The sequence below is a fragment of the Pectinophora gossypiella genome, chromosome 9, assembly GCF_024362695.1.
Source record: "Pectinophora gossypiella chromosome 9, ilPecGoss1.1, whole genome shotgun sequence".
Taxonomy (NCBI): Eukaryota; Metazoa; Arthropoda; class Insecta; order Lepidoptera; family Gelechiidae; genus Pectinophora; species Pectinophora gossypiella.
Window position 1 is genome coordinate 15,490,254 of NC_065412.1, and position 26,376 is coordinate 15,516,629.

Below are 26,376 nucleotides of genomic sequence, written 5' to 3' on the forward strand. Positions count from 1 at the left end.
TTTTTTTATGTGACTTATTGTAGATTTGCTGCAAATGGCAATAACCTATAAATGTCAATATCATATAAATGATCGGAAAACTACTTGGCCGGACGGCGAATATGTCAACGTACTTATATGAAATTTTAATATACTTAAGGCGCAAACAATGATTTTAAATATAATAATAATGAAAAAAAAACAATAAAAAATCTTATTTTTTCATACAAAAAATTAAAATCCGACAACGGAAAAATCACGCTCCAAAAAGTATGAAAGAAGAAAATAGGTATATTTCTTTGAAATTCTTCCGAATAATGCAATTTTCTTGTTTCATTGTTTTTTTAGCGTGATTTTTCCGTAGACAGGTTTTAGTTTTTTGTATTTAATTATTTTATCATTAAAGTATTTGATATATGATACTTAGCGCAGCATATTTCTCTCGCCATCCAACGGGGCAACGCTGCGAGCGTGATGGGCACATTCGGTCGAGAGGTGATAAAAGGGAGCATTTTTAATTGAGCTTTTTAATTTAGTTTTAGTAGTATAGTTTTAATCCTTATTTTTGCGTTTATTACCTATTCTTATTTTTTGTAAACTTGTTTAGGAAGATTTATATTAAGAACATAATAAAATGTTTATTACTTTGATATATTATGTTACTCTGGACTTCTTTTACCTGATTTTAAAATAAAAAACTATTTATGAAATGTTTATTTTACTTGTATTTTATTTTACCCTTTGATTTATTATTTTTCCCTTTGATTTTACTAATGTATGTACTCGGAGAATAAATAAATGAGTCCATAAGAACATTTTATTTTTAACAATAAATTAAGTAGGTACTTACACAATTTTTCGGTACGATATAAACGTCACTTAAAACAGTATTGCACTTACAAAATGCATTGGTAGATGGAAAGGAACAACGTAAGGCATACCCTTTTATATATAGCTGTAATTAATTTGACAGCTGTCACAACAGTTAATTTTTTCCTGTATCCTATCTTTCTGTCTTCCTCTTGAATTGATCAAAACTCTCGAAACTATATTTAACGGAATATAAAAAGTGTTCAACATTGTTTATCTAAAGGCCTTTCTTGCGTCGACTTTCAAACATACGATGAGGCAAAAGAGCGATCACAACGCGTGCGCGCCACTGCTTCATAAACAACTTAGACATTTTATTCAGAAAAGCTACGACTTTTCCTCCTACCTTTACAACTTGCAAAGCAAGTGTCGCCAATACCAAACTTTTCACCGTCTTCTAAAGTCTGCGGAAGATTCCTTCCAAAGGTCTCAGGTAACAGTAACACAGTAGACCCTGATAAAATTGCAATAAAACCAAAAACTACAGTCGGTATATTTGGATCAAACTTATCTAGTAATATTATCATTGGTGTCAAAGCACCCGATAAACTAGAACACATGGTTGCTAGCCCTACTCCTGAACTACGGGCTACAGTAGGAAACAATTCAGCTGAGTACTTAATTACTACAGAAAAAGTTCCAGAAACAATCATTTTCCCAAGCATCGTTACAACAATGATGAGGTAAGACTCTATAGGTAACGCTACGGCTATCAGACAACAACTGCCGCTCATAAACATCATGCAACTAACAAGAGTTCTATGACCTATCCTATGTACGAAAAACATGGCCACTATATATCCGGGAACCTCAACCAACCCTATTAAGAATAACATAAAGTAAGGATTGCCATTCAACTTTCCAGCGTTCAGAGTAAGTCCAAAATATACAACAGAGTTTGCGAACCAACAAAAACATATTATTAATGTCCTTTTCAATAAATTAGGAGTTCTAAACAAGTCTAATGTGCCAACTTCTTCTGTGTATTTTTTAGATTTAGTACGAGCTACTAAAGGAGTAGTCACTGTTTCCGTTGATTTGTTCATTTTTAAAGCTTTTTCTATGATTGCCACTGCTTCTTTTATACGGCCTTGAGACCAGAGCCATCTTGGCGACTCGTCCATGAGGAACCAGTGAGGAAGCAGCATCACCGCGTGTAATGCGTAGATTAGTTGCAAATAAAATCTGTTTTCAATCAGATATCCCCAAGCTCCTAGGAGCATGATACCAACAGCATATCCGACTTCAAATAAGGACCCGCAAACGGTTCTCTTTCTCGGACCAATAAGTTCAATTGTTAAAACAAAGCCAGCTTTGAATGGACTGATTCCAACAAATCCGCAAAGGAATCTGATGAATATAAATGAGTAGAATTCTGGAGCGAAGGCGACCATAGTGCCGAAGACGAGTTGCAGGACGGCAGAGCAGAGAAAGATGGTTCTTCTGCCATATTTGTCTGATAGTCGTCCAAGAACTAAAGATCCCACGACGGCCCCTGATTTTGTAGAAGTTTGGGCAACAGCAAACATCCATCGGCGACTGCATACGAAGTTCCATTCTATGCCTCGAGAAGACTTGTAGTACTCAGTGTCATATACCCAAGAGTGACATTCTACCGTCGTGTTGTTGTATCCATACATCAGGCATGAATCAAATTTTCCGTTATCATTCATTGGTATAGCATCTATCAGCAAAGATGAGTTCCATGGTTCTGTGTGGTTTGGCGTGTCTACTCCTTCAATTGCACATCTGGAATTAAAATAATAGCTTATGAGAAACAACCTAAGTAATCAAAATATGGGTTATCTATATCCAAGTTTGGACTAAGATGGATTATATGGTGATCTGCAGTGACAGTGTTTTTTTTTTCGTTTTGATGGCATTGACACTGCTTGGCCGGGTCCTCGCCTAGTACATATTTTAAAGCAAGAGGCTTGACTATACCCAAAAGCGGGTGCAAACCCTCGGCTCAGGGCGTTGTCTCATAAGATTATGTTTTAGGAAACCCGCCCTTGATTAAAGAGGGAAAACTGGCTTAATCAGTGACAATTACGTTTAATAAATAGTTTTCAATTTGAGTTTGACTTTGAACTTTGCTGTTAAGTTGATTCACTGTTATTTATATTGAAGCTTGCTGACCTGTGTTCTGGGACCGCTGCAACTGTTACCAATGAAAGCAGCAGGATACCAGCAGTCACTGCAGAGGTGATGTGCAGGAGGAACTGGAACCGCTGGTAGGGGCCAAAGTCACCTGGACACGACAAATATATATATGTAATTTTATTTATTGAATCAAGTAAAGAGATGAACAGGTTAAATAAACATTATTATCATACTCAATGGTTTCGTAGGCCATCTTTTCTTTGATGATGTATAATGATTAGCTGTATAGGTTATTATATTTTTCATATTTTTTAAATGTTTTTTTATTTACCTATTTAAAATGTTCCTATAATTTGTCGATGACAAATGCTCACGGTTATAATTTATCTTAGCAATCAGTTTTGAGGCTAGTTTCACTATTTGTTGCTGAAGTGTCAGATAGTTTATCTTCTGGATAAAGGTGTATATTATCAGTAAGTATTACCTATTACATAGCTTGAACAAGCTATCAGACATTTTTATTTTAGACATTAGTAGTAGGTAAGTGATGAAAGTAGCTCTTAATTTGTGTTGATTCAGGAGAAGCTCTTTGCCCAGCAGTGTGACGCATTAAGGCTGTTTATATTAAGCATTTTACATAGTGTTAGTGCATCGTAACTAAAACATCAGACCAAGATTCTGAGTTGATATCAAGGGGATTCCCTGTCGGAAAATTCATGAAAATTTTGGTGTTTTTTAAATTATTTTTAGTTTCATACTTTTGCGACTGAATATTCCACTTGATATTAACTCAGAATCACGGTCTGAATCATCCCCCTCAGTATTCGGTACGATGTCACTACCATCCTGTAGATGCCGATACGGCTCACCACCTCTCATATATACGAGTACTTATAGGTTTTACATAAATCTTGCGATGGGCCTCTGACTACCACAATTGGGCCAGTCGTGAGCTTACGTTATGTTGTTGTAGTTTACCTATTTTTCTCATCATCTCCTCTAAGGAATCTTCATCCTGAGTTTCCATTTCGCTCTTCTTTTATTCGAAATCTTTTTAATCGGTTGCTGTCGGATCTTGATTGTCTGTGTCCTTTTCCACGGTCATCCAAGTTACCAGGCCATCTGAAATGTATAAATATAATCATATTATGTATTGCTTGAAAAAATACATAAATCTTTGCGATAAAATAAGTAATAATAAAAAACACTTTATTGCATACAAATGCAATGCAATGCGATGCATTTTTAACTAACAGCCTCCGTGGTCTAGTGGTTAGAGCGTTAGGCTCACGATCTGGAGGTCCGGGTTCGATTCCCGATGGGGACATTGTCGAAATCATTTTGTGAGACTGTCCTTTGTTTGGTAAGGACTTTTCAGGCTTGAATCACCTGACTGTCCGAAAAAGTAAGATGATTCCGTGCTTCGGAGGGCACGTTAAGCCGTTGGTCCCGGCTATTAGCCGTAAAAAAACACCTCCACCAACCCGCAGTGGAGCAGCGTGGTGGAGTATGCTCCATCCCCCCTCCGGTTGATTGAGGGGAGGCCTGTGCCCAGCAGTGGGACGTATATAGGCAGTTTATGTTTATATGTATGTATTTTTTTATGACTTTTATGATAATAAAACACTTTGCTTGCACTACAATCCGAGTAGTAGTTCTGTAGTCCCTAAGTAGGTTGTTACATGAGCCATGTCAGGGGCCTTTGGCGGCTCAATAGTAACCCCGACACCAGAGTTACTGAGGTTGGTCATCCACCTCACAGGCCACACGACAAAAGATGAAGTGGGCCCAAAAACACTGAATTGCGTTTTTAAATAAACTACTCACCAAAAAATTGCAGATATGTTTAAAAAAAAAAAAAATGTTACATTGAACATGTAAATATTAACAAATATTAGCAATTTATTAAATAATTTGTCACATAAAATTAAAATTACGAATAATTAAAACATAATAATGTAATAATGTAATGTAATGTTGTAATATTAGCAAATATTAGTCGGACCACCGAAATATATGATAATCGGATAGTTTTTTAATGCCGTCGACTTGCAGGCCACATCACAACTACTTTCAATAAATTCAATGCAAAGAATTTAATAAAATAAATATTGTTACTGACTGTTTTAACAACAAAACAGTTTCAGAACACTTAATCAAATACGTATGAATAAAGCTAAATGTGTGACGGACGCCTTTTAGTTGAGGATGAAATATAAAGCATATAAAGTATAGAAGAGCATAAAAAATAATTTATCATCAGCATCCTTACCGTTATGCCGTTTTCACGGGGTCCAGTATTTTTTTATTAATTTTTTTTTATTTTTATTTTAAGAAACTAAAATTATCTAATTCATCATCTAGCGTTGCATACCCCTAGCGTTGCATACTTTTTACACAGGGTGTGCCAACCTAACCTGAAGATTTGACAGATCCGGCGTTTTTACAGAAGCGACTGCCTGTCTGACCTTCCAAACGAAGGGAGAACCAGCCCAATATATGGTAGGTCACATACCTCCGAAAACGCGTTTCTCGGGTATGTGGATTTCCTCACGATGGTCACAGTGTTTTCCTTCACCGCCGACCACGAAATTACCTAATCAAATCAATTATTTAAATCCCCTACAAATTTAAAAAAAATGCAAATTACTTTATGACATTACGGTGATTATTTATGACAGTTATATACATATATACAGAAACTCACGCCTATTTCCCACCGGGGTAAGCAGAGACTATGGAATACACACCACTATGGAATTTATTACAGTTATTAGTTTGTTGTTAGTTTAGTTGCGTGGGGCTCACGATCCGGAAGCCCCGGGTTCAAATCCCGGTGGGGACATATCACAAAAATCACTTTGTGATCCCTAGTTTGGTTAGGATATTATAGGCTGATCACCTGATTTTCCGAAAGTAAGATGATCCGTGCTTCGAAAAGCACGTTAAGCCGTTGGTCCCGGTCACTACTTACTGACGTATTATGTAATCGTTACATGAGCCATGTCAGGGGCTTTTGGTGGCTCAGTAATAACCTTGACACCAGGGTTGATGAGGTTGGTATTCCACCTCACAACCCACACGATAAGAAGATTACAATTATGACCAAATATCCTAAATATCGATTTTTTTACGGTTTTCGCGCTGCCCACTGTGTTATATTATAGTATTGAATAAATCTATGGCTAATTGGGTAACGCAAAATAACTAAGTAGTTTTAAGTTTACGCGGTTATTATCACAATTAAAACACACAATAACGGGTTCTTACCGCGTTTAAAGCAGGGATGTGATATGATGTCATCCCGTGATCATGGCACTTGCAACAGTGTCGAAATATCGGGAGTCTCATATCCCTGATTTAAACGCGGTAAGAACCCGTTAATTATGACTGAGTAGTTACTTAAGCCATCTGCATGAAATCTACAATAAGTGACACATTGTTATAATTATTAATTTCTTTCACCATTTATTGTTTAACCTTATGTGCCATTGCAACTATTTTGTTACGTTTTACTTCTCTCTGTTTATTTAAGAGCTGCGCTCTTGTCGGTGGAGTAATCGCCTTCAATACTCCATAGATAGGGCGTGTAGAACGGTGGTTGCCCCAATCGCCTTCCGTTCCGCAGCACACCGACTAATTTCTCAATCGGTGTTCTAGCTAGAGCCCTACCAGAATCCATTTCCTCAACCTCTAACCAGTACTGATACCGCTGCTGCCCGGCATCAGGGGTGCGCTTTTGAAGTAGCGGCGCCTACTCGCTACGTCACAAGATCGTCATAGAATCTAAGTAGCATTTTATAGGTTAGCCCGTCCCAGTGAGCTACCCACTACGTTCTGCTAATCCTGTCGCTGTTTGGTCGGGGACTGCTTATTTTTATATTCGCAGCTAACCATCATATCTGATGGCCGTTCCACTATCCGCCACCTGTGGACCCCGTAGATGGCCTACAGCTCAGCCTACTACATACGTTCGTACGTTACGTACGTTTTACTTACGTAACACTAAACAAAAATGTAAATAAAAGATGGTATTTTCGTTGAGGAATGCGTTGCATATATTTAAATACTCATTTGTTTGATTTCAAATAAGCTTTTATTTTTAAATTTATATTTATTTAATGTAATGACCATGATTTCCCCTCTAAAAGAGGTTAAGAAAAAGTCTGTGGTATAATGAACTTAGCCAGAAGGTGCCTAGGTTGTATGGCGATGATGATAAGGTCGAAAATAAACTGGTCTACCAGTAGTGTTACTAGGTATGGTAAGCAGCTGACAGACAGTAACCACCTTACAAATAAAAAGTAAACCAGGGATGAACGTGGGTTGGGGGCTGATCACCTGATTGTCCAAAAAGTAAGATGATCCGTGCTTCGGAAGGCACGTTAAGCCGTTGGTCCCGGTTACTACTTACTGATGTAAGTAAGTAGTTGTTACATGAGCCGTGTCAGGGGCCTTTGGCGGCTCAATAGTAACCCTGACACCAGGGTTGATAGGGTTGGTACTCCACCTCACAACCACACGATAGAAGAAGAAGAACGTGGGTAAGTATTTGACAGACAAGCAAAATTGAATAAAATTATCACACTATTTGACTGAACTTTGCATGGCTGTCAAATACTTAAACCCACGTTCATCATAATCATCATCATCAGCCCATTAACGTCCCCATTGCTGGGGCATGGGCCTTCCCTATGGATGGACAAAGAGATCGGGCCTTAGACCATCACGCGGGCCCAGTGCGGATTGGTGGTTATTAACGACTGCTAATGCAGCCGGGACCAGCGGCTTAACGTGCTTTCCGAAGCACGGAGGAGCTTGAGATGAAAACTTTTTTTGTGGTCACCCATCCTATGACCGGCCTTTGCGAAAGTTGCTTAACTTCAACAATCGCAGACCGAACGCGTTTTCCGCTGCGCCACCGAGCTTCTCATTTCATCCCTGGTTTATTTTTTATTAGTAAGGTGGATAGGAACACAATATGGTATTTGCTTGGATGAAAGATAAATATAGAATATAGACTCTCAAGTATAGAAATAGAGGCTATTCTAGAGGTACAATGATCAAAAACCTATTTTGTTTTACATTTTTTAATTATATTCGAATTTGGAATTATGATGATGTCACACGCCAGTATCTCCGTACAATAATGGTTACTATAATAACATTACTATAATAACATTACTATAATAACATTACTATATGTCGATAGCTGTACCATTTTTTTAAAGAAAGAGGTTGGGAGGGCCAAGTGAGCTATGGAATGTAAGACGCAGTATATCTACCGATAGTAGTAGTACAGTCATGAGCAATATAATGTACCCACTTTAGGACTCTGTCGCACTAACATATTTGACATTTAGCGAGACTTAGAGTTCAATTTGTCAAAAAAGTTAATGTGACATGGTACCAAAGTGTACATATTAAAGCTCGTGACCGTACAATAGAGTGGGGTTGAACCAGAGACAGCGGTTCTCAAACAAAATGCGCAAAAGGGCCTTTACATCCACTTTCTTCTATTTCGTGGAAAGTACTCAACCTCTTATCATAAAAAAAATAAATAATAATAATAATAAAAAATAATAATAATGAAAAATAATATTCTCTTATTATCGTGTGGGTTTTGAGGTAGAATACCAACCTCATCAACCCTGGTGTCAGGCCCGAGATATGAAAAAGACACACAAATAATAATAAAAAATAAAAATAATGAAAAATAATATTCTCTTCTTATCGTGTGGGTTGTGAGGTAGAATACCAACCTCATCAACCCTGGTGTCAGGCCCGAGATATGAAAAAGACACACAAATAATAATAAAAAATAAAAATAATGAAAAATAATATTCTCTTCTTATCGTGTGGGTTGTGAGGTAGAATACCAACCTCATCAACCCTGGTGTCAGGGTTATTACTGAGCCGCCCCTGACATAGCTCATGCAACGACTACATACTTAGACCAGTAAGTAGTAACCTGGACCAACGGCTTAACGTGCCTTCCGAAGCACGGATCATCTTACTTTCGGACAATCAGGTGATCAGACTGTAATGTCCTAACCAAACTAGGGATCACAAAGTGATTTTTGTGATATGACCCCACCGGGATTCGAACCCGGGCCTCCAGATCGTGAGCCCAACGCTCAACCACTGGACCACTGAGGCCGTCCCTCTAAAATTATATTAATATTATTATATAATAATAATTTAATAGTAGTAAGATTGAAAAAAGAAATACCTTTTAGTAAGCTTCCGTCTTCCAAGCTTTTAACTCTACTGACTAGTAAGAGAACTGTGGCCTTTCTACTTAGTGACTATTACACAATGTATTCCTTGTCCTGTAATCAATCCTTCTTAAATTACAGTCGTAATTAAGTAAATTACAAAGATAACATAATTATATTAATAAAGTATAAAATAAATGATAACAAACCTGTTTATGAATGGAAAGAGCAAATATGTAAAACGTAATTTATGTAATTTGATTAACATACTTTAGTTTATAAAGTAATTATATCCTTAGGTAGGTACTGAATAATAAAGTATTGTCGGCATTGTCGGCATTATCGCTAAGGCCATGATAAGGCCAGTAGTTTGTAATGTGTTGTAGGTTTGAATCCCGATAGTGTCATAATAAAAAAAAATTGACGCAAGCCCCATCACTGATACCTATTGATTGAGTTGAGGGTATGTTTCTTTCAGAAATCAAAATAATTTAATCAACGTAATTATCATAGATAAACTTGTTGATGGTCAATTTAACATTTTTTGAATCTACGTCATTTCGCAAGGTGTTGGCTGAGGAGAAGAAATGACAAGAAACTGCAACAGCAACACATCTTTTAAATCAATGTAGTATACATTACAAGTTATTTTATAACTAGGGGAATATATAATACCAGGCATTTTTATCATTTAGATAATCATTAATCTTATAAATAAAATAAATAAATAAATAAATAAATAATAAATACTTATAATTAGCTTTTCTATAAAGTAAGCTTCACATGAGCTTTGATGAGCTTTCTTTCTTTCTCTTAAGTATCTGTCCCAAGTATCTTTACCTTTTTATAACGGGACAGTGTGTACTTTTGTCTCGAATGACTTTGTCTCGAATGTTACAAAAACCTGCCTGAGATTACCTAGGTAGGTACGGACCTCGATTCAGGTTATTCTCTAACCCGTTCCCAAAGGTGGTAAAAAGGATGTGGTCAAAAAGGACCTGTGTATGTGCAATGTCTCCGAGAACGACACGTCCGATAGAGCGAAGTGAAAGAGAAGTACGAAGAAGGCAGACCCCACCATCAGATGGGAATAATAAATGCCAAGGAGAGAGAGAGTTCCCAAAGGTGGTAAAAAGTGGTCTGTGAAATTCTTAACGAACGCGTACCTAATAGGCTACTTGACAACCTAGTCAAATGAGATACTTTTTACGAAATGTCAAAACAAAACTTTTCTTTGGAGTTTGTATGGAAATACTGTCCTGTGACGTCATCATCAAAAGCGATCAAACGTCTTACTCATTGTTACTTAATCCATAAATAAAATTCGAAAATAAGTCGAAAAGTAAAATTAGATTGATTTTTGATCATCGTAAAATGGCTTGTATTTCTAGATTAGCATTTTATAATTTATCTTTGACCCAGTCAAAAACCCAATTCAAAAAAGCAAGCGCGTCGCGCGGTATTTTGAACAAGCGACTCAAAACAAAAGCTTTTTTTTTACTTTTGTATTAGTGATACTCTGTACCTTTTTTGGCGTGATTTATTGTAGATTTGCCGCAGATAGCATTAAGTACTTGGCCGGACAAATGGGGAGCACTGAAGGCTCTCACCCGGTACAACGTTTAAGACAACAAGCCTGAGGGTGCCCAGTTGGGCGCGAACCTCGGCTCAGGGCGTCGTCTGGAGAGTCAAATATTTTTATTTGAAAGGATTAATCGACCCTAGTGGGTCGATAGCGATAAGCGCTGATTGAGGGAAATTGAGGGAAATCGTCGACCACGCCGCCGCCGGGTCGGTAAGTGTTTGGTGTCGCGAGCTGATTGGCTTCCTCTATGGCTAGAGTAATCGGGTCGTCGGGCTCGTATATTACGTCCTTCGGTCGCCGATCCTTTTCAGCACCGTCCCTAAGCGGGATGATACTATGTACCTGGTTAGTGGTTTCATCACAATAACTGTCTTCAGTATTCTTCTCTATGTTTAACCTTGTCAGGATCGAAGCAAATGGAATTCCATAGTTTCTGCTTACCCCGGTGGGAAAAAACCGTGAGTTTATTATGTATAAAATGCAATGCGTGAAAGTGGTCCCTAGTCACAAAAAGATTGAGAACCACTGCATGATATTATTTTGAATTAAGTAAATGTAAAGCGACCTCAAATTAATTCGTCGAATGCTTAGCCCGCTCGCAGTACGCCGCTCCTTCAAATTTACATATTATTAATTTAACATCATCCCTCAAACTTAGAGTGATATAGATACAGACAGATACCCTATCTAATACATATACATACATAACATCACGCTTATTTCCATTTGGGGTAAATAGGTACCACGGAACTCTATTCACGAACCCGAATACAGAGTTCTTATTATAGAAAGATTATAGAGAGATTGGACCGTAATATGCACAAAAGGAAATGTTTTACTAACGCAACGATCGTATCATAAAACTTTCCAAGTCATTCATTGCTTCTTTGTTATCACGCAACCGCAACTAGAGCTTGTGTTAATACGCAATGAACGGCGGGTAAATCGATCTAGCGGTCCATTCAGATTGTCTTCGTCGCTTTACACTTCACTTGTATCGTGTGGGTTGTGAGGTGAACAAGAGATCACAAAGTGATTTTTTGATTTGTCTCCACCGGGATTCGAACCCGGGACCACGGATCGTGATGCGAGTTAACAGGAGATATGCGGAATCGTGTAATTTAGTGCAAAGGGCCCAGTGATGTGTCATACCCTGACATAACATAACCATAGCCTATATACGTCCCACTGCTGGGCACAGGCCTCCCCTCAATTAACCGGAGAGGGTACGGAGCATACTCCACCACGCTGCTCCAATGCGAGTTAGTGGAGGTGTTTTTACGGCTAATAGCCGGGACCAAGGGCTTAACGTGCCCTCCGAAGCACGGAATCACGGAATCATCTTACTTTTTCGGACAATCAAGTGATTCAAGCCTGAAAAGTCCTTACCAAACAAACGAGAGTCTTACAAAGTAATTTCGACAATGTCCCCATCGGGATCGAACCTGGATCTCCAGATCGTGAGCCTAACGCTCTAGACCACGGAAGCTGTTGTGGAGGTTATGTCATACCCTGGCAAGCTCTTAAAGTGAGAATGTCCCCGTTGTTACAACTTTAATAGTAAGGACACCGTTGAGGAGCTCGGTGGCGCAGCGGTTAACGCGCTCGGTCTGGGATTGTTGAAGTTAAGCAACTTTCGCAAAGGCCGGTCATAGGATGGTTGATCACAAAAAAAAAGTTTTCATCTCGAGCTCCTCCGTGCTTCGGAAGGCACGTTAAGCCATTGGTCCCGGCTGCATTAGCAGTCGTTAATAACCACCAATCCGCACTGGGCCAGCGTGGTGATTTAAGGCCCGATCTCCCTATCCATCCATAGGGAAGGCCCGTGCCCCAGCAGTGGGGACGTTAATGGGCTGATGATGATGATGTAGTAAGGACATTGGCGTACTCCATTGTCGCTTTTCCTCAGACGGCATACTATTAGGTCGAGAATTCTGGACATTGAAAGAGAAACCTCGATGAGCCACGGTTGAAAGCTCAAGCTTTTCCAACTAGTCAAATCAGTTACATTTTGCTAAACGTCAAAACACAAAATTACAATGGAATTTGTATGAAAAAGCACACTGTGACGTCATAGAAAAACGTGATGAAATGTCGGACTTATTATTACGTTTTCCTTGGTTTAAATTCATAAATGAGTTAAAATAGAAAAAATAAACCAATCAAAAACATACGTAAATGTGAAATGAGAGCCAAGTTCAATATTATGATAAATGTCTTGGTTGTTGCCTTCAACGACAAAAGAAGTGAGATCTAAATGGGTGCCAAGTTCAATGGTCAGTCCTGAAATTTATTTATAAGTAACTAATACTAATAGAATACTTGTATTTAACATAATATCTTCTTATAACATAAGACAATGTATTGTAGCCTAAGGTTTGTCTTGGCTAGTTTTTATAAACCTACCAACGAATTATTATGTTCGATCGCTAATTTCAAATTCAAAAAAATCAAATTCAAAATTCAAAAATATTTATATTTCAAAATTGGCTTACAAAGTTAGCGCTTTTTGAACGTCAAAAATTAAATTACATATTATGTAACTAGCTGTAAAACTACTACCACATCGGAATCTGTAAAGCTGAGGGAAAGACGAGGCCAGAAAACCTCCCAGCACAGGGCCTAGTCCTACTGTTTCATGTTTTCCTTTCTTTTTTTTTAAATCCAGTTTGTATTACATAATTTATAAATTTAAATACAATGGTATCCTACAAACAATCCAAATTTTCGGAATTATAAAATAAGAACCGACGAATACTTGTAGGTTTAGAACTTGCGAAGGCTATAATTCATATATTAATTATTCTATATATGAATTATTTAATTCATATATTATGAATTATTCTATATATGAATTATTTAATTCATTTATGAATTATAGCCTGTAATATGAATAAACCAGGAAGACGACAAAGACTCTCGTTGTAAAGACCTTGAATCTATATCGATTTTAATCTGTGCTTGAGCGCTGTACGCAATCAGTGTAATTTCGGTGTTCAGAAGGTATTTCGGGTACTTACTTGTCTGAATGATACACGTGTATTTGGCATCGGCGCGTGTATCTCAGGAAAAATGTTAATCAATTATTCACGACACTAACAATAGGCAAATTCAGACCATGATTCTAAGTTAAAATCAAGTGGAATTTTCTTACAAATTATTTATGAATTTTAATAAATAAATAACCGGAGGGGGTATGGAGCATACTCTACCACGCTGCTCCACTGTTTATTTAAGAATTTTAATTCATAAATAATTTGTAATAAAATTCCACTTGATTAATTACTACGGAATTTGTATTAAAAGCAACCTGTGACATCATTGACAAACGTGAGAAAAAGTCGCAATTATTATTACATTTTTCTTAATTAAAATTCATATAAATAAATAGCCTATATTATGAATGCCTATGCCTAGCCTATGTTATTTATGAATTAAAATTCATAAATAAACAGTGGAGCAGCGTGGTGGAATATGCTCCATACCCCCTCCGGTTGATTGAGGGGAGGCGTGTGCCCAGCAGTGGGACGTATATAATATAGGCTATTTATTTATATGAATTTTAATTAAGAAAAATGTAGTAATAAGTGCGACATTTTCTCACGTTTGTCAATGATGTCACAGGTTGCTTTTAATACAAATTCCGTAGTAATTAACATACTTACTTCAGTTTATTAATTTCGTGTTTTACGTTTAGTACAAAACTGATTTTGACTAGTACGAAAGTACCCTATTGTCTACGACTTTCATCATCATCATCAACAGCCTATACACGTCCCACTGCTGGGCACAGGCCTCCCCTCAATCAACCGGAGGGGGTATGGAGCATACTCCACCACGCTGCTCCACTGCGGGTTGGTGGAGGTGTTTTTACGGCTAATAGCCGGGACCAACGGCTACGACTACGACTACACTTCGACTACGACTCTACTTTGTCTACGACTTTACTTTCAAATAAAAAAAAATAGTGATATTGCTTATTTAGGTGAATTGCTTCAGTGTAGTCCTTTTGCGGGAGGGGATCTTACTGAGAGCATTTTTTTACCTTTAATGGGTTTGCTCTTGACCCCAGACTTGCCTGAAGGTATTGACGAGGCCTAAGATGGAGCGAGCTCGCCCAAAAGTTGCTTGTTCACTCTGGCCTTGAAAGCACCCGGGTCATGTGCATTTGGAAATACAGAAGACGGCAAATGCATGCGGGAATTCTTAATTGTTTCGATTGGACTCAATTAACTATAGTTCCACTTTGTAGTAATAAACAAGTATGATACTTACGCCTTACGAACTTACATACATCATCTCCCTAGTTATCAGTTCCTCACGGAGTCCGCTTACCTAATCTGAAGATTAGAGAGTTCCGGTCTGACCTTCCAGAGTTCCAGCCCAAGAACCTATACAAGTTAAGTCAGATAGGATCTCTAGTTTGTTTAGAACACTGCAGGCTGATCACCCGGTTGTTCGAAAGTAAGATTATCATTGATTATTATTAATTTTAATGAATATTTCCTTTCCACTGGTTGCCTGGAAGAAATTGCTGCTTAGCAATAAGGCCGCCAGATTGTACTGTATCTTCCATCCATTTGTGTAAATTCGTTTTGTATGTTGTGTGCAATAAAGTATATTTGATTTGGTTTGATTATCCGTGCTTCAGAGAGCATGTTAAGCAATCTGCCCCGGCTACTATTTACTCAAATAAGTATGTACAGTCAGAGAAATGTCATGTTCCCACTTTAGAACTCTGTCGCAATAACATATTTGGCATTTAGTGAGGATCACAGAACAATATTTCAAAAAGTTAATGTGACATGGTATCGAAGTGTATATTCATTAGTGCTAGTGACCGTACTCGTTACATGAGCCATATCAGGAACCTTTTGCAGACCTACTAGTAACCCTGACACCAGGGCTGATCAGGTCGGTCATTGATCTCACAACTCACACGAGAGAAGAAGAATTGTAATTATAGACAGTGGGTACATCATATTCATCTTGGAACTTGATATCAAAACTGACTACAAACTTTGTTCTGATTGCCCACGGCTCTGTCTACCCTATTGGGGATAACAAGCTTGAATTTATGGGAAAAGGTTAAACCACCAAATAATAAAGATTTGTATTAATAATAAACAAAGAAAATATTGATTCGCGAAATACGCCATTTGTATTTTGGTTCCGATATTTTTGTCTTCCAGTCCCTACTGCATGGTACACGGTACCTACATAGGCGCGACAAATAATGCTTCGACTAATGGACGGACGTTTATAACTACTTACGCTGCGTGTAAAGTAGACAGCATACGCTGCGTGTATTGGTCAAAGTTAAATCACATGAATTATATCCCCATAATACCTACAGAGCTCTGACTAGTATTCTTTTTTATTTATTAGTTCTGTCACGGTAGCAGGCAGTTGTTTCTGTAAAAGGCCGGACCTGTCAAATCGTCAGGTTACGTAAGCGGACCCTGTGAAAAGCGGAATAACGCTAGGTGATAATGACTTCTGTCACAGTTTTTTAGACGGAAAGACAATTCAACAAAGACAATAGATAAGATTCTCGCGATGTTAATTTGTCGCCTCGCATGTACCACGCTGCGGGGGTAGATACTTCTGATATGAGTGGGTATAAGGCCACGTGCAGGGGATGAGGAAAACATATCTACTGTGTCGTTAAACGTAAAATGTATTGTTGGAAGTCTGTGGGTCAATATTGGTGATTAATATCACAAGGTTACTGCGGGAGCGAATAAAAAACATAGAACGCGTAGCATCCTTATCTTCCCGAGCATGTCGCATATCCGAGGGTATTTAATTGTTTCGGACCGCAAATGGTTGGAAACGCGGGGCGAACCGACTTAAAAGCTCTTTTTGAAGCCGTCGTTTCGCACCGCTGTGATTGAAGCGGTTCAAATTGAATTTGAATTTTAATATAGATTGTAGTACTTTGTATGACGTTTGGATTTTTACTTTTGAAAATCTTTGTATATGCTCCTTTTCTGGACCATTATATTATTGACAATATATTAAGATCGAAGAACCGAAAATAAGATTGAAAAACATCCTTTTATTTCTTAGTACCTTACAAACTTTCTCGCAAATAATGATTTGATTTGATAAATATGAACGCCCTAGTAAATTAGTTTATAAAAAAATATTCCGTTTTAATTAAAACTTTGCTTGAAGTTTATCTTGGGTCAATAGATGTTTTAGAATTCAGCAAAATATATAAGAGTTTAAAAGTACTTACTGTTAAAATTTTAAGGGACTTTTATTTTGTGCAATGCCAAATTATTAAGAGTATGCCAGTCTTATTATAGGCTCTGGTGTGTACAGTCATGAGCAATATCATGTACCCACTTTAGAACCCTGTCGCACTATCATATTTGACATTTAATGAGACTTACGGTTTAATTTGTCAAAAAAGTTAATGTGACATGGTTTCAAAGTGTATACATATTGGCACTCGTGACCGTACAAGTATGAAGTGTTTTCACATTCATCAGTCACCTACCTGTCCTCAAAACACTTACCTAAATGGAAATTATTTTTCCATATTTTTTATTTCATCCCTTTGTTACCATAGCAACGGCTATATTCACATCAGCTACGAACTTAGTCAGGTATAACACCGTCCCTCATTGCTCGATATATATTATTATATTTAAAATTGTTCACTCACTTCACCGCCCGTTTATTTCCACTGAGTTCAATTGTTCCGTCAGATATGTTATGGCTACAACACTCAGATCGCGTAGTGATGTGCCGGTAACCCAATACACTACTTAATTAATTATGTCGATATACTAACGCTGACATAAATTGAATCGACTATAAACAAACTTTTATGTGTAGTGCCCGATTCGGTTTTGTTACAAAACACTTGCACACAATGCTATCAAAGGATATTTTGAAAAGTTGAGGTCTATATCTGATATTTTATTTATTATATGGCTTTTAACAACTCGTTATTTTACAAATATTTAATTGAAAACTTAATGTTATAGAAACTTAATATATTATGTTACATTGTAATTGTCAGAAGTTGGTGTGCAGTTGATGTTGTTTAAAATTTCATCGCTCTTGTCGGTGTAGCATTCTCCATGCTACTTTTTTAAGAAAAAATAGGGCAGTGGTTTTCCTCTTGCCTTCCGCCCCGCAGTACTCTGTCTGACGCGACCGGGATGGCGTCTAGAGCAGTCTATTTCAAAGCCGTACTAGGACTCCTGTCCTCTGCTTCTGAATAGTACTGACAGTTACTGCTGCCCCCTGTTAAGTTCCAGGTTACAGTGCCTGTGAATCGCCCCTTCCCTCCTGAATTGTTATACCAATGGCTACCATCAACGATGAAAAAAAAAAATAGTTCGATTAATTATTGAAATGTAACTAAACAATATATCAATAAAGAAATACATATATTATTATCATAGAATAAAGAACAATTTATTTAAATATCTTTGTGCGAAACTCTGGTTTACGAGCAAGGTACAAAGACCTATGTTACTGACCTTATCTAGTAGGCAGAAAAAAAATATTGGTATAAAATAAAATATTTTATTTATTTATTCAAGTTAACAATAAATGCTATCACTACGGGATATGGACTCAAGTCGCTAACATTTTCATTTAAAAAGGTGCAATTTACAATTTGACGGCTCTCAATCGATACCTTGCGTTACATCACTATGAAACTGGATGTTTGCGTATAAACGTACAACATCTTATAACAATGAGTATGCACGACACTACCTACTCATACTACATAAAAACAAAATTTCGCTACACCAATACATAAGATAAAAAAACATCTTAGATACTTTTGTAAGTACTATTTTATTGTAAAATAGCAGACGGCTTGTAATTTATACATTTATGTACTTACTTTGCTTTGTTTTTCTTTTCAGAAATGCAGGACGGAAGCGGCAAGTCTCAGGGACTGTAACCTGCAACCTGACAGAGGGCTGCAGTAACTGTCAGTACTATTCCGAGGCGGAAGACAGGAGTCCTAGTACGGCTTTGAAATAGACTACTCTGGGCGCCATCCCACTAGCGTCAGAGTATTGCGGGGCGGAAGGCAAGAGGGAAACTGTTTTAATTATCCCTAAAAAGTAGCATGGAGAATGCTACACCGACAAGAGCGTGGCTCTTAAATTAATGATGATGTGCTTTGTGAACCTTACCATAAAATATATTTATATTGCCATAAATATATTGGTAGTGATATTGGAGGATAATAGAAATAAAAAAAAAAACTGGTCAGAAAGTATAACTAATGAGGAAGTGCTTAAGAGTAAAGGAAACGAGACAGATATTGAAAGTTACCGAGGAAGGAAGAGGCGATATGATTGGACACATAATAAGACACGACGAATTTATTAAAAACACCATAAAAGGGAAGAGAAGGAAATAGAGGACCAAGAAGAACTTACGTGGATCAAATTAAAGAGAAAGCGAATATTGTATCTTATAAAATAGTCAAAGCTTGGCCTTTGTCTTCGCATAGTCAAGAATGGTCAATGCTCCACCGACAAGAGTGAGAGACAGACAAGAGAGAGAGAGAGGGAGAGAGAGATTCTTAATTAAAATTAAAACACGAAATTTGGTAATCGCGTGTTTATTGAGCAAGGAAGCAAAATACCATCTACCCACAATACATACCACATACCTAAACTCATGTATATGACAGCGAGACTCTCAAACTAATGATGATGATTATATTTATGCAATATGGACTTGTAATATTATCCTTCCAGCCGTATTCGGACATGGCGACAAGTCTCCGATTTAGGAGCGCCTAAGACGCTGATGTATCCGATCTTACAGAGAATGTATAATTATGGTCTTGTAAAATAATATCACCTTGCACAAAATAGTAATATTGTGGAGTAATATGAAAACAAAAGATAAATTATGCACTTAACAATTTAGCTACCTTAGTTTAAAAGACCGTGTGGTATCGAACCTGGCGCAAAAGTACCCATAATGTTAAATTAGGTCTTGTTTCATTAATTCTTTCAAGTATAAACCTCTCAGACGACGCCCTGAGCCGAGGTTCGCGCCCCACAGGGCATGCTGTCTTAAATGTTATATCGGGGTGAGCGCCCACCCATTAGTTCGGCCAAATAGTGAATGCCTTATGTGGTAAATCTACAATAAGTCACGTCGAAAAGAAACCTGATCCAAAAATTATTGATTATGTTTCTCTCTCTATTTAAGAGCTGTGCTCTTGTCGGTGGAGTAATAGCCATCTATGAAGTAATGGCGATTATGTTTGTGATGTTATAATACAACAGTGTAGTCTCCAAAACAAAAGCCATTTACTTCCCTAAAGGGGTGGTTTGCATATTTCTGACACTACCATGATCGTTATTGTTCATCAGTTCCACCGATTTGGAATGAAAGTAGTGATACTATATCTTGATTTGCATATTTTAATTGTACAACGAGGGGCCCCATAGTGTGAATGGCATAAGTAAGTAATCTGCATACATTGGAGCAAATTGCTATCAGTAAATAAAGCCAAGTAATTGAAATATAAATGCGTCCTTACTTCCCTTGATGCGATTTTCTAGTGACTGGTTTTTATTAAATTGGTGACAGAGTTGGCCTTCGACCAAAATATTGAATAATAAACTGTTTTTACTTGCATTGTAATTGCGCATGATATTTAGTGCAATTAAGTTTATTATTATATACACGCCCAAGAAGATTAAGATGATGCCGTGCTTCGGAGGGCACGTTAAGTCGTTGGTCCCGGCTATTAGCCGTAAAAACACCTCCACCAACCCGCATTGCAGCAGCGTGGTGGAGTATGCTCCATACCCCTCCGGTTGATTAAGGGGAGGCATGTGCCCAGCAGTGAGACGTATATAGGCTGTTTATGTTATTTACACGACGGAAAATTAAACTTCATATCAACTCAGAATCATGGCCTGAATCATCATACCTCGGAAACGGTCTCCGTGGTCCAGTGATTGAGCGTTGGGCTCACGATCCGGAGGTCCCGGGTTCGAATCCCGGTGGGGACATCACAAAAATCACTTTGTGATCCCTAATTTGGTTAGGATATTACAGGCTGATCACCTGATTGTCCGAAAGTAAGACGATCCGTGCTTCTGAAGGCACGTTAAGCCGTTGGTCCCGGTTACTACTTACTGATGTAAGTACGTAGTCGTTACATGAGTCATGTCAGGGGCCTTAGCCGGCCCTGACACCAGGGTTGATGAGGTTGGTAACTCACAACTCACACGATAGAAGAAGAGGATCATCCCTCAGAGTTTTCGTTACGATGTCACTAACTTCCTGTATAAACATATATTTAAAAATCCACCTACCTATCTACTCTCTTACACCATTAGGTTTATTTATAGTCGGCCCGTTCAGTTGTATTAAGTCGATGTAAACAAAACTAAATGAGGGTCTTCACCTTCCGCCCTATATTTAGTCGGTTGGTGACCCTATTGAGAGCGATTAGCGAGAAGCGAAGCGACAAGCGATAAGTGCCTTACATTTCTCTGGAAAACAATAATACACATTGGTGCTAATTCCTGTAAATACCATCTAATTTTATTTTAAGTTATATCTGTCATTTTCTTATCCGCCGAAAAGGAAAGGGACGGGTAATCGACAAGCATAAAATTTATGGAACACATGTCAATTTTAAGCACAAATCTAAACCAACCGTCTAAAAATTTTACATCAGTCAATAACCCGACACAGTTAAGTAGACACACGTCAAACGGATTGCATACTAGCGACGTACCTTTTTGATTCGCCCGGGTTATTCATTCATTTACTCATTCTTCCTAAAATTAAGAGCTGTGAATCATCCGTCTCTTTCCTTTTCGACGGATATGAAAATGACGGATATAACTTAAAATAAAATTAGGCGGTGTCTGCAGGAATCGGGGCCATTGCCTTATACGTCTGTTTCAGACGATTTATGACGTCATTGCCTCGAAGAAATGCACTAATAATAAAACAAAACAAAACAACAATAATAACAAAATAAACAAAAACAAAAATAATATGGGTGTTGAAAAAAAGGCATTATTAAGGTATTATTTCGGCAAAATGCAATTCGAATATAAAAAAAATCGAATTTATGATAGGTAACCGTGACCTTAGTCTATTTCCTATCTGTTACCTAGATGGCGTACGTATAGCGGATTCAGTGTAAAACGTAAAAAAACAGACTTTTTCTCATTTATCAATATTTTTGAGGCTTCGTTTTATTTGTGCTACTAGAGGTAAAATAATAATATATTTTCTTTAAATTATTGATTAAATATACATTCCCATACAAAAGTATTTACTAAGTGTCTGTATTTTATCTTACGAATAAACGTAAATAATCCTTTTTAAAACGTAATGTAGTTTCTAATAATAAGTAATAAAAAGAAAATTTAACAAAATAGGAAGCGTTTATATTCTTTATTGTTTGTAGGTTCTCTTGACCTTCAAATACAAGCAAAAAGGTGTAGCGCTCATTTAGTTCAGTTTATCTATGACAAAAAAAATATTTTGATCCCCAAAAGTACCCATTTCTCCCAATAGGTGTCGCTACTGTTGAGTGTTCTTAAATTCTGACAGTTCCTCGTATTATTTGAGTAAACAAACATATTGTAGTTTTGGTTATATTTTACGCTATAACCATTTGCGCAGCGCGTAACTGATCGGAAAGAAGAAGACTTAGAAAAATTGATTATTAATCAAAACTGCCTTTTATAACTGATGGCTGCTTTTTTATCCGAAACTCATCATTCAGACGGGATACACTCCACCTTGCTCCATATTTTAAAGCAATTTATAACAAATTTTAGCTGGACGGTATGGAGAACAGTCATGAGCAATATAATGTACCCACTTTAGGACTCTGTCGCACTAACATATTTGACATTTAGTGAGACTTACAGTTCAATTTGTCAAAAAAGTTAATGTGACATGGTACCAAAGCGTATACATATTAATGCTCGTGACCGAATATTCAACAGTGCTGCCGCCTACATTTGAACTTCTAGTTTTAATCCTCATTTGTAAAAACGTTAGTTGAGACGCTTATCGCTAGTCGCTTTCCCGTTGTGTGACCAGACCTTTCCACGCGTTATTTCAGTGCTGTTTGAGATCACGGTGGTGTCATGGTGATGTCAGGGCTCCCCCTTTACTTTGTATACTGATCTAATGACGTAATACACCTCTTCTTACGTCATTAACTAAGTACTTTGTATTTTGATTTTACAAAGAATCAGTCGACGCCTGATTTTAGTAAGTAAAGTGTACATACTCAGATCAGGCGGCATGCATATTATGGCAATATTAGGGCAAGTAACTTATACTATTAGAACACTGATTAGACACGTTCCTGGCAGGATGTGTAGAGCCATGAATTACCAGACGATAACTTGACATGAATTCATTGAACTTCTTCTATCGTGTAGGTCGTTGACCCTCCTTAACAACCAGCCGTCGTACCACCCCCCGTCACCCCTCACCGACATGGCTCATGTCACTATCACGCCTACGTACTTACTAGTAGTAGGTATCAGGGACCAACGGTAACGTGCTTTCCGAAGCACGTACAATCAGGGATCACAAAGTGATTTATGTCTCCACCGGGCATCGAACCAGAGACCTCCGAATCGAAAGACTAACGTTTTTTATTTAACAAATCTAGTAGTTTCTAATAATAAGTAATAAAAAGAACATTTAAATAAGAAGTTGTCAATAGGTTCAGACCCAGTGTAAACCTGAAGAAAATAGAAAGGATTTACGAGTATAATATTTTTTTATTGTTTGTAGGTTCTCTAGAACCATATTGAAGACTATAGAGAACCGGAGAGGAAATATGATTGGCCACCTGATACGACACGATTCCTTTATAACAAACATTATAGAAGGAAAAATTTAAGGGAAGAGAGGAAGGGGTAGACCTAGGATAACATTATGAGACAAATAAAAGAGAAGGTGCAGGTCGTGTCGTATCGGGAGGTGAAGGTTTTGGCAGGAAGAAGAGAGGAATGGCTGAAATGAATGAATGAAATAGAGAGAGAGAGAGAGAGAGGTTCTCTAGAACTTCAAGTAGTGGCAAAAAGGTGTAAAGCTCATTTAGCTTAGTTTATCTATGGCAAAAGAAAACATTTCGATCACCGAATAGTGTGGCTACACTTGCACCATCTATTGTCGTCGAAAATTATAATAGATAAGGTCCCAATACCCTTAAAGTCACGTCAAACTTACCTTGTAAAACTGCTACCGGTAGACTGACGAGTGATTCGGGGCGTCACAGTGCGACAGACTGTGGTTATAACTGGACTGTATCTGAATTCGACTCTGCCGACAGAATTAGCTCCGACACATTGTAGATGCTTTGGGTATCAATTCCTGTGTTTTGGCGCCTACACAAAATTTTCCATCAAATACATAGGTACGTACGTACAGTCATGAACAATATCATGTACCCACTTTAGAACCATGTCGCACTATAATATTTGACATTAATGAGACTTACGGTTTAATTTGTCAAAAAAGTTAATGTGACATGGTTTCAAAGTAATATATTAGTACATGTGCCTTGAGTACGGTCACTAATATGTATACACTTTGATACCATGTCACATTAACTTTTTTGACAAATTAAACCGTAAGTCTCATTAAATGTCAAATATGATAGTGCGACAGGGTTCTAAAGTAGGTACATTATATTACTCATGACTCATGACTGAACATACGTAACTAATGCACCAACATTACAATAGCATCACGCTTCTCTCCGAAGGGGTAAGCTTTTTTTACGTATTGTAGATTTGCCGCGGCATTAACTACTTGGCCGGACAAATGGGGAGCGCTGAGGGCTCTCATCCGGTACAAAATTTAAGACAACAGGCCTGAGAGTGCCCAGGTGGGCGCGAACCTCGGCTCAGGGCGTCGTCTGATAGGAAGAATATTTGAAAGAATCAATCGACCCTAGTGGGTCGATAGCGATAAGCGCTGAATGGGGGAAATCGTCGACCACGCCGGCGGGGTTCTGAGGTGTCGCGAGCTGATTGGCCGCCTCTATGGCTGGAGTAGTCGGGTTGTCGGGATCGTATATTACGTCTTCCGGACGCCGATACTTTTCAGTACCTTTCCTGGGCGGGATGTAGAAGTGAAGGGGTAGGCGAAGGTGTAGGTATAGTAGTATAGTAATATACACGTACTTCTCGCTTGCTATCTATTGGCATTTACGTAGCACAAATCCCGGAAATATGGGGTTAGGAGTTGGTATAAATGGAAATCTAGGTAAGAAGGTATACCCGAAAAAAATAATATGGAGGCAATGGGTACGAACTAACCTGTAATTAGCTTGGTTGTACCTACAGTCACAGCGTGGATTTATCATACAAAAATCTCATTCTTATTCTTCTAGTAATAGGCTACTGTCCAACTAGTCAAATCAGTTACTTTTTTCTAAACGTCAAAACACGAAATTACAATGGAATTTGTAACGTTGTTGATACAGTATCCTGTGACGTCATAGAAAAACGTGTCATAATGTCGCACTTATTATTTATTACATATTTCTTCAAAAATAAATATAAATAAAAATAAATAGAAAAAGAAAACGTTTTTTGTCACCTTCAGATCTGTCTTTATAATCAGAACATCATATTTTTTTATCTTTGACCTAGGAAACTACCCAATTCTATGTTTCGGTTGAAAGGTCATAACGGCAGTCACTTGCAAATAATTTCGTCAAAGAAATTTTTTTATTCCAATTTTCTTTTTCACGCGTCTTAGTTCTGATTTTAATAGTTACCCCACAGGCAATAAGCAATCTGCGATTTGCCCGCATTGAGTTGTAACATAAACAATCAATTTCGCTAAACGTACGACAGCTAGCGCCATCTATTGGCGAGTGGCGGCAACTGTCTGACCTGTCGGTGGCCTACAAACTCCGGCATTCAACATTTCCTAGTATCATAACATTAGTTAGAAACGCCATAACTCCGTAGTAGGAGCAATTCCAGGACAATTTACTTCGTCACCATGAGTAGGTGTGTTGGAAGTTAATTATTTTTGTAGGGCGGTGATGTCGTTCTTCTAAATAAAGACTGTGTTATTTTAGGAAGAAAGTTATGGAACTCTATAGGCAATTACTATAGACTTGTTGTTAACGGCCTCCGTGGTCCAGTGGTTGAGCGTTGGGCTCACGATCCGTAGGTCCTTGGTTCGAATCCCGGTGGGGACATATCACAAAAAACACTCTGTGATCCCTAGTTTGGTTAGGACATTACAGGCTGATCACGTGATTATCCAAAAATTAAAATGATCCGTGCTTCGGAAGGCACGTTAAGCCGTCCCGGTTACTACTTACTGATGTAAGTGAGTAGTCGTTACATGAGCCATGTCAGGGGCCTTTGGTGGCTCAATAATAACCCTGACACCAGGGTTGATATAGTTGGTAATTCACCTCACAACTTACACGATAGAAGAAGATAGAGTTGTTGTATGAATATTAGTCATGTTTAGAGTACGTACGACTGTAGAATAAAACTAAAATAGATTATTTACGACCAATAAGTATTTGTTATGATGTATAATGATTATACGTTTAAAGATATTATATTTATACACACATAAACTCACGCC

The 26,376-nt window shown here is 37.8% G+C and overlaps 1 protein-coding gene across 3 annotated transcripts; it reads right to left on the reverse strand.

Annotated features, from left to right (window-relative positions):
• Nucleotides 1-782: 782 nt before the first annotated feature.
• LOC126369639 (organic cation transporter protein-like) lies at nucleotides 783-24,077 on the reverse strand. 3 transcript variants are annotated; one of them, XM_050014172.1, is made up of 4 exons: nucleotides 23,986-24,077; nucleotides 3,931-4,074; nucleotides 2,989-3,100; nucleotides 783-2,598 (listed from the first exon to the last, which is right to left on the reverse strand). In XM_050014172.1, exons 2-4 carry the CDS (start codon nucleotides 3,977-3,979, stop codon nucleotides 1,164-1,166), a joined length of 1,596 nt encoding a protein of 531 aa, XP_049870129.1. In that variant the 5' UTR covers nucleotides 3,980-4,074; nucleotides 23,986-24,077; the 3' UTR covers nucleotides 783-1,163. The 3 variants fall into 3 exon arrangements, with proteins under 3 accessions (XP_049870129.1, XP_049870130.1, XP_049870128.1); XM_050014173.1 differs by lacking the exon at nucleotides 23,986-24,077 and adding an exon at nucleotides 9,185-9,306; XM_050014171.1 differs by lacking the exon at nucleotides 23,986-24,077 and adding an exon at nucleotides 4,780-4,904.
• Nucleotides 24,078-26,376: the final 2,299 nt, after the last annotated feature.